The 18,661-nt window shown below is 41.3% G+C and overlaps 1 protein-coding gene across 1 annotated transcript; it reads right to left on the minus strand.

Annotated features, from left to right (window-relative positions):
• Nucleotides 1-676: 676 nt before the first annotated feature.
• LOC307250330 (uncharacterized protein) lies at nucleotides 677-2,296 on the minus strand. Its single transcript, XM_080027378.1, has 2 exons — nucleotides 2,222-2,296; nucleotides 677-1,992 (listed from the first exon to the last, which is right to left on the minus strand). Exon 2 carries the CDS (start codon nucleotides 1,981-1,983, stop codon nucleotides 1,096-1,098), a length of 888 nt encoding a protein of 295 aa, XP_079883504.1. The 5' UTR covers nucleotides 1,984-1,992; nucleotides 2,222-2,296; the 3' UTR covers nucleotides 677-1,095.
• Nucleotides 2,297-18,661: the final 16,365 nt, after the last annotated feature.

Consider the following 18,661-nt stretch of genomic DNA (forward strand, 5'->3'; position numbering starts at 1 on the left):
TTCAGACACACTATATCACGTACAAACATTTTATGAATCAGTGGTTCTGAACTGAACACAGTGAGATGAGACTTCATTGACCACAATGCATTGCAGTTAGGACGTGACATACCTTCAATTAAAGCTTTTACAAGGGTATATATGAAACTCATAATATAATAACTGGTTTATAGTATAACAAAATGCTGAGCACAACATGTTTCAATGTATTATATTTTGCTTCAGTAAACTAATGATGAAGCCGGGAACATATTTACAGTGTAATCATTGTATTACATTATAGAGTGAGTCCATCATTGATGGATCTCAGGAGAATATGGTTCAATGTAGAATGCAATGAAAGCGCTCTTTCTATCGTGTTTACTGTAATTCAGAGTAGATTATGGTGTTTTTGCAACTCCACTGTGGAGTACTGTATTGTTTTTAAATTTGTAAAAACCTGCTACCCAATCCTGTAAACTCAGTGCTGCCAACTGACACCTGACACTCCTGCTGGAGGCGTCTGCATGTCAGCTGCACCAAGGCTTCAGTCTTGATTGGCCATTACTCATAACGTCTAGCCAATCAGATAAGTGTTGTGGGCGTCTAGCCAATCAGATAGTTGTGGGTGGGACATTAAGTTAGAGTAAATAGTGAGTCTAAATTCAGCAGAGGGAGGAACAAAGCTGCAGTAGAGTTAAAGTAGCACTTTTTTATTAATTCAATTTAGTCACACAGCCCACCTTAATGTGACTGGCTACAACCCCGATGGGAATAAGATAATAAAGCAAACACACTTGACATGCAACTTTGTCTTTTTTGATGTATTTGTAAGCAGGAAATGTGCAGAATAAAGAGGTACAGAGCTTGAACTTCATGAAAAACAGCCATATAAAATAGTTTGATTAATTTGATTTGAACAAGTTTAACAAATAACCCATACACCATTGATACTTTCTGACATTACCAGTAGTAAAACTGTTAAGTAATGAATCACATTTTTTATATACTGTAGTAAAATAGAAAAAAAGGTTAAAAGAAGTGTTCACCAAAACGATTCAACTTTTTTTGGGAGGAACTGAGTGTGTTGGGCATGGAGAAGGCTTTCTCTGGCTCTCACTTTTTAACACACAGGTACATGGTGTTGAGGTTACCGGCGTTGAGATTTTTATGAATGACAATGATGCCATTCTTCTCATAATCTGGGATAGCTCTGTCTTTGACCAGCACGGTCATGCCCATAATGGGATTGTCGCCCATGGATTTCTTGTACCACATGTACACCTGGCCAGCTCCGGTTTCATCATTGAGGTTCACATTCACTGGTGTGTAGCCTCGCTGCTCAAAGTTCTCTCTCTCGTGGTTATTGGTGGAGATTTGTAGATCAGTGAGTGCACGCTCGGGGTCGGTGGTCTGACGATACCAGAGGAAGACGAAGGACCCATTTAGACCCCTGTTAGTATCTTCATCCACACGTATGTAGCCATTCTGGAAGTTGTCTTTGTCCACACCGAAGGAATCCGTGGCATCGACGTCACAGATGTATGTTTGCTGGGTTCTCCTCATCCAGATGTGGATCCATGCCCCTCCAACTTCGCGGTTCAGATCACAAGCAAGTCTCTCCCAGCCATTCCCAAACTTCTGGGCTTCATTCTTGGACTTTGTAGTGACAGCAATCTCCTCTATGGGAGTATGGTACTGTCCGTGCCCTTTGAAGTACCACAGATACATTGGTCTGGATATTAATCCTGCTCCAGCATTGAGGTCTTTGGTGATTTTTATGTACCCTGCATCTGACAGCCCCTCGGCCATCTTGTTGTTGAAAGACACTTGAAGTCTGGTGATCGGTGCGGAGTTACTTTCTTTCTTGTACCAAAGAAAGATGCGGTCTCCTCCTGCCCACTTGTTCAGATTCTCATCAATTGTGAAGAAACCTTGTGTTTGGAGCTGTTGCTCCTCAATTGCATTGAGGGACACTTTAATGTCGGTGATGTAGTCGGCCATTGTGGTTTACTGCAAACAAGAAAGTATCACGAGTAAACAGAATATCACAAAGTTAGAAGTTTGACTTTTCAGCTAATTAAAATATAACTTGTCTAAAATGGATCACCATAATGACATCAGAAATAAATATGTTACATGTGCACGCATACTGCCCCCGTTTACACTATTAACAAAGATTATAATGGATTAGGGTCTGATTTAAAAAAGTCGATAGATTAAAAGATTCTTGAACACTTACGTGTCTGCTTTCAGGGTGAATGCTAGGCAGGAAGAAGTCAACTGATGTGCTGAATTCTGATGTACCTACCAAGAGTCAGCTGCCTTTATATAGAGAAAAATAGATGGTGTGGCTCATTGTGTAATCCTTACCTCGGATGAGTCATCCAAAAAAATCTCCTCAAGGTATTTTGTCGCCGTGACATGTTTTATTGAGTTCTGTTGACTTTCTACCTGCTTTGAGCCAAAGAAATGACAGCGGGCTTGGCGGGACTTCAGAGAAGAAATGTGGATAAGGAAAAAGAGCAGGACCTCACAACCCTTTATGTGCAGTCAAACTCTATCTCTCTCTTGTTTGTCTATCGAATTTTGATGATGATGTTGACTTCAAACCTTTTCATAAAGTTTTAAATACATAAAAACATGCTTTCTAACTTACTTGATTCCTATCCTATCATATGGCTATTACAGCCAGAAACACCACAACCACTTTCAACAGACCCAGGGTTACGCGCGCGCACACACACACACACACACAACCACTTTCAACAGACCCAGGGTTACGTGCGCACACGCACACGCACATGCACACACACACACACACACTTAGGCGAAAAGATCTTCTACGTTTTTATGGCGGCTGAAATCCTGTGTCTTTAGTGCCCATGTTCATTGTGAATAATGATCATGTGTTGTGACCAGTTTCACTGGTGCTGCTAAATGGTTGTTGTAAACGGTGAGAAAGGTCTTCACAATGCTGGTTTGGATCAACCAACAGTTAAGGTGGCCAAAGTTATTAAAAATATATTGAAATTATTACAGATATTTAAAAACGGGATTCATTGCGTACATGATATAGTACAGTTGCCAAGACGTTTTCTGGCAATGAATGAATAGCTGAATAATAGTCATAACTTGAACTGTTTCGTGGGAAAACACATGTGGGTGTGTGTCTCTTGTTGACTCAGTTTATTTGGCTCAAAGCAGGTAGTAATTAAAATTGAGACTTTTTGGGAGAACAGATAGTGTGGCCTTTATCACTCCCACGCCTATTAAACATGGCACAAGAATAGTGATATGATCTAGCAGTGGTTAGCTGAAACCACCATGCAGGTTCATTCTAGTCTGAGCATCTAAACAGGCACTCCCAAGTGAGAGACTTCAGAGAATCCGAAGGAGGCCGATGATCCACCCAGACACAATAGTTGAGACTGTCATTTACTTGACTAGATTCATTCTTTTGACTGCGAGGTTGTGACAGCTAACTTTCTCATCTTCTTTTCATGGTATGTGTCTCACGGGGAAGACGCCAGTGTTACACTTTGTGACACTGCTGCCAGCATCCAACATCATCATGGCGTAATGTTACTGAGAGCAGTTCACATTTGACACTATACGAGAAGTTGAGGGGGGTAACGGCTGTGTGTGTGTGTGTGTGTGTGTGTGTGTGTGTGTGTGTGTGTGTGTGTGTAGGATTGGATCTGTGAGATTGTATACAGAATAGCTTTTTTTTCCCCCTCCCATTTGCTGGGGTGAAAGTTCGACAAGGTATAAACATGATTTACTATAATGGTAATGCACACTCAAAAATGTGGAAAAGCTTTGAGAACACAGGCGGTAGCTACGAGGGCCGGGGCGCGAGAGGTTAATGTGAAACCAAGCGTATGTAGCAACAGCTGCATTCTGTCAGGGGAAATGTGGCCATGGTTCTTTAGGATTAACCAAAGTGGATTGTTACTGGAGAGCAAAAACAATAAGGGGAAGGCGCAATTAAAACCGCTTCATTAGACAAATTCCTCTCAACATAAACATATGATTAGCTAGTGAAATGGCAGCTATGATTGTTTCTTGACCCCTAAGTTGACTGTAGCCTTTTGAGGTAAGACGGCCTTGAAAAAAAATTACACAGCTTTTTTGGTGACACTGCTGCCCTTTTTTTGGTCTTAAAGCGGCTACGAGTAACATTTAAATATCTTTTAAACAGCCTCATGTTTCCTCTGATAATCATAAATTACCTTTAACAGCAAACGAGACCATCAGTGCAAAGAAAGACGTTTTTATATAGTTTTTATTACTGCTTTTGGTCTGGTCGCACACCCAGTCCAATTTTCGGTTCGCTCGTGCAGGCTCTATGGTCACATATCCGTATTGGTCGCAGATTTCAGTGTGGCGCTGCAACGCGATTTGAGAAGCCTATCCCTCCAGGTGAGGGAAGGGGAGCGGGAGCCTTGTTTGAGACAGTTATTTGTCGTCATAATGACTGATAACGGGGCTGAACCATCAAAGAAAAAAAAGAGAACGCAATGAAGAAAAGCTAAAAGGGAGAGTGATATAGGCTACGGGCGGGACGAGGGCGTTGCCAAGCAACGTGTATACAATTTCACGAGAGCGAAACTAGACTGCAGTGTTTACTCCTAAATGAATGAGCGGTTGGTACTAACACAAAGTTTGCTTTGCTTCACCATCATCAGATAACCATTATCTGAAATAGTCATTATTTACATCAACAACACAAACACATTACCTCATCGTGATCCATACTAACTGCCGTCTCTCGTTCATTCGCTTTGTGTGAGGACACGTAATCTTTCAGCTCCGTGAGAGAGAGTAGTTAGGTGACGCTGCTGCATCAACTCATTGCAATCAGGTGTGTGTAGCACTGACTGGCATTAGTTGATGCAGTGTCAAAACCACTCTCACGGAGCCGAAAAGACTCCTCACACTTTCAACACACGGACATGCACTATATTGCGCCCTTCTAAGTTCACACTCACACGCCTGGCACGAGCTAGAAAACAGCTTTGCGACAGCGGGTGTCGTAAAAATACTACCGCTTTTGTCCAAAGGGGCCGCCAACGTGCCATGTTACTCGTAGTGGCTTTACATTGACTTTCTTGGTTCTTGTTGAGGTCAAGGCGCTCTAGTAAGTGGGGGAGCGGTTGATCCCTGTTGCTAATTACATGCCACATGGCATTATTATTCTTGGCTAATTGCGTGCTGTGAGTTGCTGAAGACGCCTTGCCTTGGAGATGTTTTAATCCATGCGTTAAGCCCTATGAATTTGGCATCAACACAGGCAGGGCGGCTCAGTGGCAGTCAATATACGTGGCTTCCATCCCAACCAGATACTGAATCCACTCAAAAGGTGATTCTGGGGGCACTTGGCTGACGTTTAATACTCATTGAAACAAAATCTATTTCAGAAACACACATAGGGACACGGATGGTTGTGAAAGGGGGATATAAAAACACGCACACACACACACACACACACACACACACACACACTCCTTCCAAACAATTTGCATATAATGAATGCATATTGCAGCGGTATGTCTACATGGATTTAAACATCTGCCTGTCATTAGCTGTGTCATTTTCATGTTCATAACATTAGATAGTATCTGCCTCGAAGAAAAACATCTGCTTACTGCATTTGCAGAGGCAGCCACTTGCATCTTGATGCTAGTGCCATTTCTAAAATTACAAAACCAGATTTATTCTTGTATTGTTTTAAAGAGGTGGCCTTAACCGCAGATGTTGAATTGGGTTGAGATGCTTTAAAGTTTGTTTTATATTTTTTAATCATAAAAGGCAGTGCTCATTATGTGTTTCTTTCCACTATTTATCATTACTAAGCTCAGTTGGGGTGGGTGAGGGTAAGCAAATGACTTGTTTTTCCCCTGATATGCCTCTGAACAAGTAGTGATTGAGTCGAGAGGAGAAAAAAATGCACAAATGACATTCAATGAAAAGTGCATCAGTGTCAGCAAAGCATTGACACAACCTCTTTCAGAGGCAAATCCTTGCAAAACAGCTTTGATCGCTACAATTTGGACTGCCAAAGATGAACATTTTGTAGCATCTAAGAGGCTGGCTGTTTTCGAAGGGCAAGTGTTTCCCCCCGTGTCAACAACTTTCTCGCCCCAGCTGCTTGACAGACACCAAGTAAACTTTTTTGTATTTTCCACTGAAAAAACTTCTTATTAATTGTATTACCGGCTGTTCAGGCATCGGTATATAGTATATTCATGAGTGATGATGTGGTAGAACACTGATGTGCAGACAGCAATTATCAGGATGAGGAGGCAAATAACAGCATAATACTCTGTCTGTTTACGTTAAGCTTAAAGATCCTCTGCGTGTGTGTGTGTGTGTGTGTGTGTGTGTGTGTGTGTGTGTGTGTGTGTGTGTGTGTGTGTGTGTGTGTGTGTGTGTGTGTGTGTGTGTGTGTGTGTGTGTGTGTGTGTGTGTGTGTGTGTGTGTGTGTGTGTGTGTGTGTGTGTGTGTGTGTGTGTGTGTGTGTGTGTGTGTGTGTGCATGAACAACAGATTTAATAAGATGGGAATGTGTGAATGTGGAGTGAATGTCTAGATTCATGGCAGGTCAGCTGAATCACAGGAAGAAGATGAGAAAGGTGGCAGCTGTAATACTGTTCATCATGAGAGAATGTTGATGCCGCAGCTTTGGAAAATTTAAAGTTCTTCTTGCTACATTGTGATGCCATGGAGAAATGAGCAAGGCTTAACCTTAGAGTCTACAGCCATGTCAGTGGATCTGTACTGGACAATGTCATTTAACCCTTGTGTGGTGTTCATATTGTTGTTACACAGCCAGTGTCCGTGGGTCTGGTGGACCCACTGCATTTTAGGGCTTTTTAACTCAACACAATCAAACATTTTATGTTAAAATACTCGACAGATGTTTACTTCAACCTATTTGCAAGAAAGATAAACAGCATATAAGGTTAATAGTTGCCCTTTACATTTGTTAGATCACATGTATGATCTAACAAATGTATGTATGTTTTTCATAACTTTTGATTTTAATTTATTTGAAATGAATTGGAAATTTAACCCATTCAGGTCAGTTTACAGTATAAAACTAATGGGCTGGTCCTAGGGCTGGCTGCTGAAGGACGGTCCTGTGTCTTTGTTATGGAACTAGCTCATGCTCAATCTCATTCTCTTCTTCAAAGTCACTGTCAGTCTCTGAAATTTCAGAAATGTGATCCGCATTATGATCTCATCACTGCTTTCAGCACCTCTAAATCTGAGGCAATGGTTCTCAGTAGAAACCGATGGATTGTCTACTCCAGATAGGGAATGAGTCCTTACCCCAAGTGAAGGAGTTCAAGTACCTCAGGGTGTCGTTTGTGAGGGAGGGGACAATGGAGCCTGAGTTTGGCCAGAGAATCAGAGCAGCTGGTGCTGTATTGCACTTGCTTTACCGCGACGTTGTGACATAAAGAGAGCTGAGTTGGAAGGCAAAGCTCTCGATCTACAGATCGATCTTGGTTCCTACTCTCACCTATGGTCATGAAGGCTTGGTCATGACCCAAAGAACTAGATCACAGGTACAAGTGGCCAAAATGGGTTTTCTCAGGAGGGTGGCTGGAGTCTCCCTGAGAGATAGGGAGAGAAGCTTAGTAGTAGTAGTTAGTACAGATGCTACTCCTATGTGTAGGAAGGAGCCAGTTAAGGTGGTTCGGGCATCTGGTAAGGATGCCCCCTGGGCGCCTCCCTAGGGAGGTGTTCCTGTCACATCCAGCTGGAAGGAGGCCTCAGGAAAGACCCAGGACTAGGTGGAGAGATTATATCTCCACCCTGACCTGCCTGGGAACAACTCAGGATCCCTCAGTCAGAGCTGGTAAATATCGCCCGGGAAGGAGAAGTTTGGGGTCCCCTGCTTGAGCTGTTAGCCCCGAGACCCGACCCCTAATAAACAGTTTATGATGAGTAATGATCATGAGAGAGTGAGTGATCCCCACATTCTGACACCTCTAACTCTTTATCATCTTTAAAAGCTTCTCTCTCTTCCATAACCCACAATTTCCCCACTTGTATTAGCCCTGGTACATCCTGTATGTAATATAAATGTGTAGGGTGGTGGGGGGGGGGGGGGGTGTACAGTGTGTTGACAACTGTTTTTCTGATAAATGTTCTTCACGGTAAATGAGCCAAGGCCAATGAGTCTCAGTTTGAAGTTATAATTAATAGTATAATTTTCTTTTGATAAATTAAAATGGGTCCCATAGAGCCGAACACCACACAAGGGTTAAGCTGAATATTAAAGATAGAGTTCAGCAATTTTTGATGAAAATTGTTGTCAAAACAACTTTTTGTAAAAATCAGTGAACATGTGTACGCTGAAAACACAGCCTAGGCTTTGTAAGCGGTCATGTTAACAAAGGGGGCCCACCGTAGTTAAGATTATGTTGTACAGAATTGCTTACTACCCCTTTAATGTTGGCATGATCAAATGAAAATGGTAACATAGTAATGTTTGCCATGCTCACTATCTTTGTATCCTTTGGTAAGGATGCCCCCAGGGCGCCTCGCTAGGGAGGTGTTCTGGGAGTGTCCAGCTGGATGGAGGCCTCGGGGAAGACCCAGGACTAGGTGGAGAGATTATATCTCCACACTGGCCTGGGAACGCCTCGGGATCCCCCAGTCAGAGCTGGTTGATGTGGCCCGGGAAAGGGAAGTTTGGGGTTCCCTGCTCAAGCTGCTGCCCCCGCGACCCAATTTCGGATAAGCGGTTGAAGATGATGATGACTATCTTTGTAAGCCAATTTATAATAAGTTATTAGCACTTTACACACTAAAGCTGAGGCTGATGCCATAACTTGTGTGGCTTTGATCATCGGTGGAGGTTACACTATCCAGAAGAATATATCAGGCACTGACATCTGTGTGATTTCTCATGCCGATATACAGCCATACAAGCCCTGTGTGTTCCAGACATGTATTAGAGCTCATTCCAAACTCTCATCTCAGCACATGTGTTCATACTGTCATTGCTCAGCCAGCTGGCTGTGGTCTCCAGATGCCTTCTTCACCTTCAACGCATCTCTCTATCTCTCTCTCTCTCTTTCACCTGCTCTTGTCTTCTTTTTGGAAGAGAAAACAAATGCCAAATGAATTCCCCTTCATTACAAGCACTCTGTCACAAGCCTCTGTGGTGTGTGTTATGTGCTGCTGTGTGTGTGTCCCTGCCCTTTTGCTGTCACCACTGTTTACTTAGCTGACAAAAAGCTGGACGTTTTATCTCAGATTAATCTGCTCGGTGTATGTGCGCTCATGTGTGTGTGTGCGCTTCGCCTGTCTGGCTATCTATTTTGATATATGCCAGAACGTGTCCGTGTGTATGCACAGTCATGTCAAAAGTAGGGATTTTCTTTTTTAATATTGAGATAGGTCAGAGAGATCTGTGTGCGTGCAGTTGTGAGTGTGTGTGGGTGTGTGTGTGTGTGTGTGTGAGAGAGAGAGGGAGTGCTTGTGTGTATGTGTGTGCGTATGTGTGTGTGTGTGTGTGTAGCACAAACAAGAATTACATTTCAAGTCACGTTGCAATACTAACAAGACTGACATTTTTCTGTTCTCATCATGACAATGTATCACATTTATTTCTTTGACCTGAGGGCCACTGGAGAGAGAATCCAGGAAAATGGCCAAAGCTACATATAATGCGAGCCGCAGAAACACATCCATATCTAATTGGGATCTTATGTATCGTCCGTCAATGAGTCTCCATTTTCTAGGGGCATTTTCTGATACTGACGTTATTAAAAAAAATAAAAAACTCTTCTCAGTTCAAGATCATTTCGATGCTAGGACTATTCTTATAAACTGATTTCGTTACACAAACAAGTTTACAGTTGAAAACGTATCTGTTCAGTGTTTTCAATATAAAAAATACAAATGAGTTCATTACCATGCCATTTTAAATTGTTCCAAATGTTCCAGCTGTACATAAAGTTAATGTTAGCATATGATCACAATCACATGGCATTGATTACTGCAGAGAATAACTGCAATGGGAGGACATTGATATACAGTTTAATTACTCTGATCAATGGCTATATGGAACAAACGATTTGTTAGGTTAATCGTTTATCCTAATGAATCTATCTGTATTTCCTTCGTGGCATTCATGACGTAGGACAGTGCATAGAAAAATGACATGTGTACTGAAGCTATTGATAATGGTGTACGTACGGGCAATATTCCAACATCCACCCATGCGTTGATGATAATCCATTAAAAATATAGCAATTATTTCGTAAGGGATATTTAAAGCACAGGGATGTTTTTTTTCTTTCCAGTTGCTGATCCACAGCATGCCTAATCCCATTTCTCCCCAAAGAACCTCTTTTGAATAATGCCTGATCTGAATTGTACAGCTGGAGAAAAAGGACAGTATGTTCTAGACTTGACACACAGCTGCTATAAAGGAATTGCTTCCTCTTAGACGGACACAACCTCGCGACCTTTCAATCTCCCTCTGGGTCAACACATGTCATTCAATTGTACCGGAGGAGATTTTTGGTCGGTAAAAATCCACATAGCCACTGCTTCAAAAAGGTTTATGTCTTGGGCAGGGGCCATTTAAGGATTTTAAAATGTTTTCATCTCAAAATTGTATTTTTTTTTGCTTTAACAGTATTTTGTCAGATTGGGAAGAACTCCTGTTGACAGGTCACAGTGTTGAGAGTAATGGTTTTATTACTAATTTGTCAAGGTGTTCACCCAATTGTGCATCACTTAAAATACATTTAAAAAGTTTATCGTAAAAAATTAAAATTACATAATAGGTTAAATGCCAGTATGAGAGGCAAGAGTCCTTGGTGGCATTGATAATAACATGTATCTGCCAACATAGATTCACAGACAGCGTTTCATAATTTTTTACTTCATAATTGTGATAACAGTATACATACACATACTGTATACATTCACATACTGTATACACAGGAAGGCCTGCATTTGTCACCCTTTCGTCTTTGCGACTTTCATTATTATGAAATGCGCATAAACAAAATAAGCCCCTTGTGTATTTTATTTTTCTATTGGAAGTAGGGGAGTGCAATAATATTCTTTGTTATTAATTTCCCATTTCCTCTTCCATCCAAGGGTGGTAATTTCCTTCCTGTGGGATCGTGAACACTGTTCAGTGAGCTCTGAGGAAAACACTGTGTGCTAATAAGTGGTCAGGCTTGTTTTTAATTGTCTAAACCCCGAAGGAACCTGCACTCAAACAGCCATGCCTGTATCTTCATTAATTAAAAAAAAAGACAATTCTGCACCACGTTTAAATTAAAGTTTGTCAATGTGGGTTACTGAAAGTAGCATACATTTTTTTTATAAAAAATTAAAGAAGGGCACTTATTTCATGCTTGATGTCTTCACATTTTCATACATAGCTCATCACAACCCGAGTATCTAAAAACAGAACAAACACAGTGTATTTCACCACAGCAAATGTTTGGTAGACTGACATTATGTATGTGATGTGTACATTAAGAAAAATAAAAAAAATATTCTTAGATGATAACTGGAAGTTACTCCTGTTCTGTGTAGCAGCTGTGTGGGTGGCAGAGATGGGGACTGGAGTCTTGACTTGAGTCAAGACTTGTGAGCATCCCTGGTGGGTGGCACTGTACATAATGCAGGTTCATGCGTCACTCATATATCTTCTTAAGGGCCTCCATCAATTGCCAGGAGGATTTTAACTGGCAGAGATTAATAATGTACGAACCGGTAGTATCACCATACGCCTTCATTACCGACCCTTTTAATAAATTAGCTAGTGGAAGGCTTAAGAAAAACCTTGACAGATTCCAGCAGTGTTGTCGCTTCAATGTTATAATACCCAAGGAAAGCCTCATCAGATTTGGAAAAAAAGGATGAAATTAACACCCATCCAAATACAAAATGCCCTCCTTTTCAGTTGGGTGGCATTGGTGGGCACCTGTTTGAACTCTAGAGTTGCGTAACTCGAGTCTACCGCTTCCTCATTGTGTAACATTCAAACAAATTCAAAGAAGCCCAAGCTTTTTCGTCTCACAGGTCAATGCCATTCTAAAAACTCTGCGTTGACCACCTGGCAACCGGCGGATGTGCGAGGGACCCTGGCACAGCATTCTGTGAGCAACCCACACATTCCGAAATGAGTAATCATTTGCTTCAAGATGCGCTCGTCATTTCTCCCATCAAGTCAGCAATCGTGCACAGCCAGTTAAACGTGACCCGACCTAGAATGGCTCATAATAATTTTTTATTTTTAATTTTTTTTTGAGAACTCTCACTCTATTAAATGAGCTGAAGTATGATAGGGGCTGATGAATCCGTTCAGCATCTGTTGATATAGCCGGTCATAGTGTGTTCAGGGAGGGGGGGGGGTGCATTTTAGATATCATAATCAACTCACATCGAAATCCATGAGTTCATTTTTCGCCATTGTCCTCGGGCCCGTTCATTTAACGCCGCCATCGGCTCTTAATGAGGACCACATTGTCGAGAAAGAAAATGCGATTTTAATAGGCTCACTCTGGTCCACTGGCAAGGGAAAAACAGTCGTTGCATTAGTTCTCCCAGAGCGCATAATTTAAAGTAAAGTGGGGTGGGGGGGATGTTGTTGGAGTTCACTCTTATATAGAGGAGCCTTGTCGACGAGATGGCATGTCGTCTTTCAATGTAGATAAGGTGTGCGGAATACATTAACCTTTTTTCTCATTTGTTTAGTGTGTGTGTGTGTGTGTTTGTACCCTTCTCTTTTTTTTTATTTTTTTATTTTTTTTCACGGTGAAAATGAGAAGTCTTTCTTCTGCTACGGGGCAAATGGGAAGCTCACAAGGGGCTCACGAGGCAGAGGCATGTGACACCTGAACATTAGCCTTCAATCCAAATGAGAAAAAATGAGGGGAGAGGAGCGAGGAGGGGTGGGGGGGGCAGCAGCAGCGGTGTGTGTGCTCAGAGTGGGCAACAGCTATTTCTTGTCTCCCTCGCTCATTCCATCTTGCTTTTCATTCTCTCTCAGCTCTGACCGTTAAAGCTCAGTACCTCAGGCAGTGCAATTATTGGTACGGTATAAAAATGAAAGGTCACAACTGTTAGCAGAGGAGAAGGAAGTGGGAGAATAAGGAGGGGGGACATTCCAACTTTTCTGAAAGGTCTAAGTGGCCCGGCACAGAGGAGGAAATAATGGAATAATGGCAGCCAAAAAAAGTTCCACTTATTGACCCCACTATCCTGACCATTTTTCTCTTAGTGTTGCCCAAAACTCCCAACAGTTCAGTGAAAAGTGTATTTTTTAAGCACTTTTTAGGCCTGAACCAGAGACCGTTAGAAAATACAGATCTATTTTATTGTTGACGGCACATTTTGCTGTTTTTTTCCACCATGTGCATGACGTAGAAGACAGAATCCTAAAAGGGTTGGGAGTGGGACTGAGTGAAAGGGAGACAAACACTAATGTGCATCTCCAATGGGCAACATAACAGGAAGAGATAAAAAGTGTGAACAAATTTGTATTTGAATGAATGGTGGCCATATTGGTGTAGGTAATCCCATCTGTATAATACATCCATGGGTCCAATGGACACATCTTGTTAAGTGCACAGCCTGTCCAACATTGGTTATGAAGGTGAGGTGAACATGATTGTAACCTATTGATTCCAAAATACTCAGTATTTCCATGTTGTCCTTTTTTGGAGCCAGAGCACAAAAGTTGAAGCCAATATGGACTGGGTGAAACCTAAGTGGAAACTGGTGTTTGTTTTGCTCATAAAGCAATCAACCCAAACCGTAACATGTCATATTCACTCAGAGACAAGCAGTGGGAAGCATGCAGCCACACACATCCAGACATTTCTTTTTACAGGCACAAACAAAAAACTACACAGAAGAATTGGAAAATAATCTGAAGATAAACATATTTTTTTTCTATTGCATTTATTTCCTTAGGACATGGTGTTGGTATAAGTCTCAAATCAGATTTCATTTTCCAATACACAGATAATACACATTGAAGTACGTGTGTATGAGTGGATTTGTGTTTATTGCCTGATCTACTCTACATTGTGTACTTGACAAAGCCTGATGAAGATTTCAGGGACATCAAACAGCTTTATTAAGTGTATTGTGGTCTACATCAATACAGAGCGTTTGGATGTTTTTGTCTATTTGTAATATTAGAACAAACACAACGTGGAGTCGTCACACATGGTAGAATATTTATTATCTTCATATTTTAGTGAGATGAGTAGGCAGTGTCAAAACAACACACAGTAGATGACATTTCAGAAAAAATCACTCCTCTGCCCCTGTCCCCATTGCGTTCTATATCCAGCTCTCGGCTGCTTTGTGAGGAGGTAATATACTGTATTGTGATGCAAAGTAGTACAATTACGGTCATTATTTTGGTCATTTGCTTTTTTGGCGTGAGCACGAGGATCATTAGCCTTTATGACTGAAATATATTTTCTCTGCTGGTCAGTGCAGTCCATTGTTGAGCTGGTGAAAAGAGGTGTGTGTGTGTGTGTGTGTGTGTGTGTGTGTGTGTGTGTGTGCCTGTGTCTGGAATAGGCAGGCAATTTAATCTTAAAGAATCTCTGCAAAGAAACTATTAAGTCACTGGTATTGATCAAGAACCTTATCAAACCCTGCAGACATATTGCATCATCTTCATTAAACTGGGGTGAAGAAAAATAGTAATATTCTTACAGCTGCACCTTTACTGCTCCCCACTGAGAATTATGCAGCACACACACAGAGATTCCTGCGAGTCCCCTATTGTGAGCAAAGACATGGTAAGAGGACAAGGTGAGAGCGCAGAAAAGGATGGATTTGGGCTGTAACTGCCCAGGCAATTGGGTTGTAAGGGGAAGATGAAAGACGGGGTCTGCAGGCGGAGGAATAAGCAGCACGACCATCATAGCATAAGAGACTGCAAATGAGGAAATTGAAGACAAAGTAAAATTAAACAGAGTGATGCTGAGAGGGGGAGAGAAAAAAAAGGCCAGGGATGAAGCCAGGGATATCTATATGCCGAGGGGGGAAGAGTGCTGTATTTCAGGCCCAATGCCTTTTGTGCCATTTGAATCACTGCAGGTTCCTCGTGCCCCAGGCTCTTCTATATAAAGCTCAGACAGCTGCTGGATTTTCCACATTACTGGCATGGCATGGGATTAATACAATGCCCTGTCCATGTTTTTATACCGTCATACGGCCAGCATCCAGAGGGACCTGCTCTCCGAGGTCACCGGCCACCTGTCTTCTTCTACTCATTGTTATGGGAGACATTAGCTCACATCGGCCATGTATGACACAGTGCATGCAGAACACGCATATCATTAGGAGGCAAGTTTGTCATTTAATGTGGTGTTCCAAAAATGGGCTGAAGGCCAAATCCATAATAATATAATTGCCCAATTCCACATGACAACACTGCTGCCCAAATCCCAATTCGCTGACTTTAAGGTTGCTTTTTATGTGTGCATGTATCCAGGAATATAAGCTTGTTTGCCAGCGTCGCAGCGTATTGGTACAATACGTTCTACCATCATGAAGGTTATAATGTTCCTGTTGTGTTGAATGTGTATATGTTGATTTATATTTATCATTTTGGAGGATGTAGTTTGCAGGCCTGAAGAACTGGATTGAATTACATTAGATTGTTTTCAATATTGTGTCCACCTCATTTATTCAGGTAAGCTAAATAAAATGAACACCTCTATATAAAATGAACACCTCTCTGTAAAATGCAAGGCAATTCAGCGGCTCCACAAACTGCAGCTTTTACTACTTTTAAGAAGACTGCATGTGCACAACATTTTAGAACTGTAAAGTAAAGTACAGAGATTTGATCCTAGAGCAATAAGAGATCATCTCTATTACTGTACTGCTACCATCCATCTACAGTAGATTTGATAAAACAACAATATTTAACCTTGAATCTTCCAGTGCAAGATAATCAGCACAGCGAAAGACCTACTTTCTTCAAATTGTGATGGATCTGACAAGTGCCTGCTATTTCTACGAACCATCCCCTGGCTTATTCTTATTACGTGTCCGATGTATCAAGATGTCTGACCAGGGTCACATTGCACAGCTCACATCAAGACAGCCTTGAGCTGCTGCGGAACACCTCAATTACTACATTTCCATCATATCTCTCCTTGTATGTGATGCCGCCTTGTACCAGGCGGAGTGTCTCCACTACATTTTTTATGAATTGTTTATGGCAGCACTCACAGCACATCAAACGCTAACAGGGACATGGCAGAAACTCATAAACACCTAATAGGTAAGGTATACATGTTATGATGACAGTGTTGAGGTGCACACAAGCGGAACTTCTAACATTCACAATATAGGCAACACAAAACCACACTCCAAACCCACATTTGCACATTTTATAGGATGCCATCCGTCCCTTTTTCAGCCACACTCATCCCAGCACTTCTGCTTAAGTTCTGAGAAAAATCCCTTGGTGTTTGCACAGCGTTCGGACATAAGGGACATGTAAACCTGTGGTTTATCAAGGGCAGGATGTTGTAAAAATAGGATTTTTTGACATTTATTTGAAAAAAATATATAAAAATGTATTTTGGACTAACAAAATCCCAAATAAACACAACTATCACTGGTAACCAGATGATCACAACATGAGCTATACTCTGAGCTGTGCACAACAGGAAAATATTGAAAGATGTGAATCAAATTCAAAGTGCTTTGCAGGGGCACAAATACAGAGATCACAAAAACATACTGTAGAACAAATTCAGGCAAACACATTTCCAAAGCAAATACATATGAATTAAAAATTAAATTCAAGAATAACGTATGGAGTCATATATAATGTATAGCTTGTTATTTATATAGTGTTTGTGAACTGGCTCATTGTCATCATGTTTTTTCAAGTGACAAGTGAAATGTTGGACCCACAATGGGCCTGGGTCTAAATAATACAAGCTGGAAGGAGTACGAGCCTCTGCTGCCACATAATCTATTCACAGCTTTATCATTACAAAAAGGCTGAGGCTTTGTCCTAATTTATAATTCAGTTACTATTGTTGAATTGAAATAAAGCCGCTCCAAATTCAAAAACTATTCTTTGAAATAGCTGATACAGCTACTGCACCATAGTTCTTTTTACATTCAAAAATTACCATTCAATTATAAATTGATGTTTTTTCAAAAATAAATCCTTAAAATCACATGATATTTGTTTAATGGCATGCAGTCCAAAAGTTCCAGAGCCAGAAAAAGGGTTGAATTAAGCAAAATAGGCAAAATGTTCACATTTATACTGGTGTTATGATATTGTAAAAATCAACAATCTAAACCAACAATCTAACAATATACAGTAGTCTATAAAAATAAGGTCTTGTACTATCTCCTTATGACCTCCTAATTCATTTCTCGCACGCTGTAAAACATGTGTCTTATCGTCTCCCATTGATTAAACTAGTTCATTTTATACACTGCCAATACAGCGCATTGATTTTTCCATTACACATTGTCTCATTACACCTCTATGGGTGCTCAATACTAAGTCATTTCGAAATATCCAATTTAACAATGCCCCTACACAAGTAATTTTGCTTGTAGAATTCACATCCTTAGGAGTTCCTCGCCTATTGGTTTTTCAAACTAAGCCTGCTGGTCTACAAACTAAGCTTGGGCTTCAGGAACCAAGGACAGGGCATCAGCTCTTCACAGGGAAAACATGGAGATACAAAGCCACTTAGATAGGAAGGGAAATCACTTTCCTCTAATCCAATCTGACTAATTGGTCTTTTACTGGTGGGAGGAAGCCTACACAAACACAGGGGTGAACATTGAATTGTTCACACACACACGGACACAAGACCTGAACCTCGTTGCTGTGAAATGACAGTGGCAACCAGTAAGCCCGCCCATGCCACCTCCATACTGCGGGTATACGGATGTGAATGCTTGGCAAAGAATCTGTCAACTTTTAGACTGAAAGGGTAAATGTTTTTCAGGCAAGCGGAGCCATCTGGTGTGTGGTGGAGAGACACCATCTGGAAGGCAGGAAGACTGTTTCAATGGGCCTGCAAGAAAAAAGGCACGGAGCGAGAGAGAGAGGGTGAGTGTTCTGAATCAGGTCGTGTTTCACCAATGGGGTGAGAGGTTCCGCTGATTCACTCCTGTAGTGGACAATGGCACCATCTCAATGTGGATGATCCAATCTTCTGTCATAGCTGGATGACTACAAAGACCAAATCAAGCTCATCAACGTCATCAGCATGTGGTCAATCTACGTCAATCTACGGGTTGTTTATCTCGATGATGACCGCTGTTAAGGATTATTCCCCGTAGCTATGGACATTGTTCTGATCTATCTTTTCCTGTCATATAAATCAGATGACTACAAACAGTAGTACTACTGCGTCAAAACGGTGAACAGGAGCCTGACGTGTTCTCAACAGTGATCCATTGGCTATACATAATCCCTTACATCACCACCTATGGCCACCTTTGACACTCCTCAATGAAAGGTACATATCATATTGTGTTGCTTTAAAAAAGGACTATTAAGAAATCTAAACTGTTTCCAGTCCAGCTGACATTTTATAACATTAGTCATCGGTTTCTTTTCAAAATAAACTTCATTTGAGGAACATTGAACAGACATTGGAAAAGCAGTCAAT

This window comes from Ammodytes marinus, assembly GCF_949987685.1.
Source record: "Ammodytes marinus genome assembly, chromosome: 5".
NCBI classification, from domain to species: Eukaryota; Metazoa; Chordata; class Actinopteri; order Uranoscopiformes; family Ammodytidae; genus Ammodytes; species Ammodytes marinus.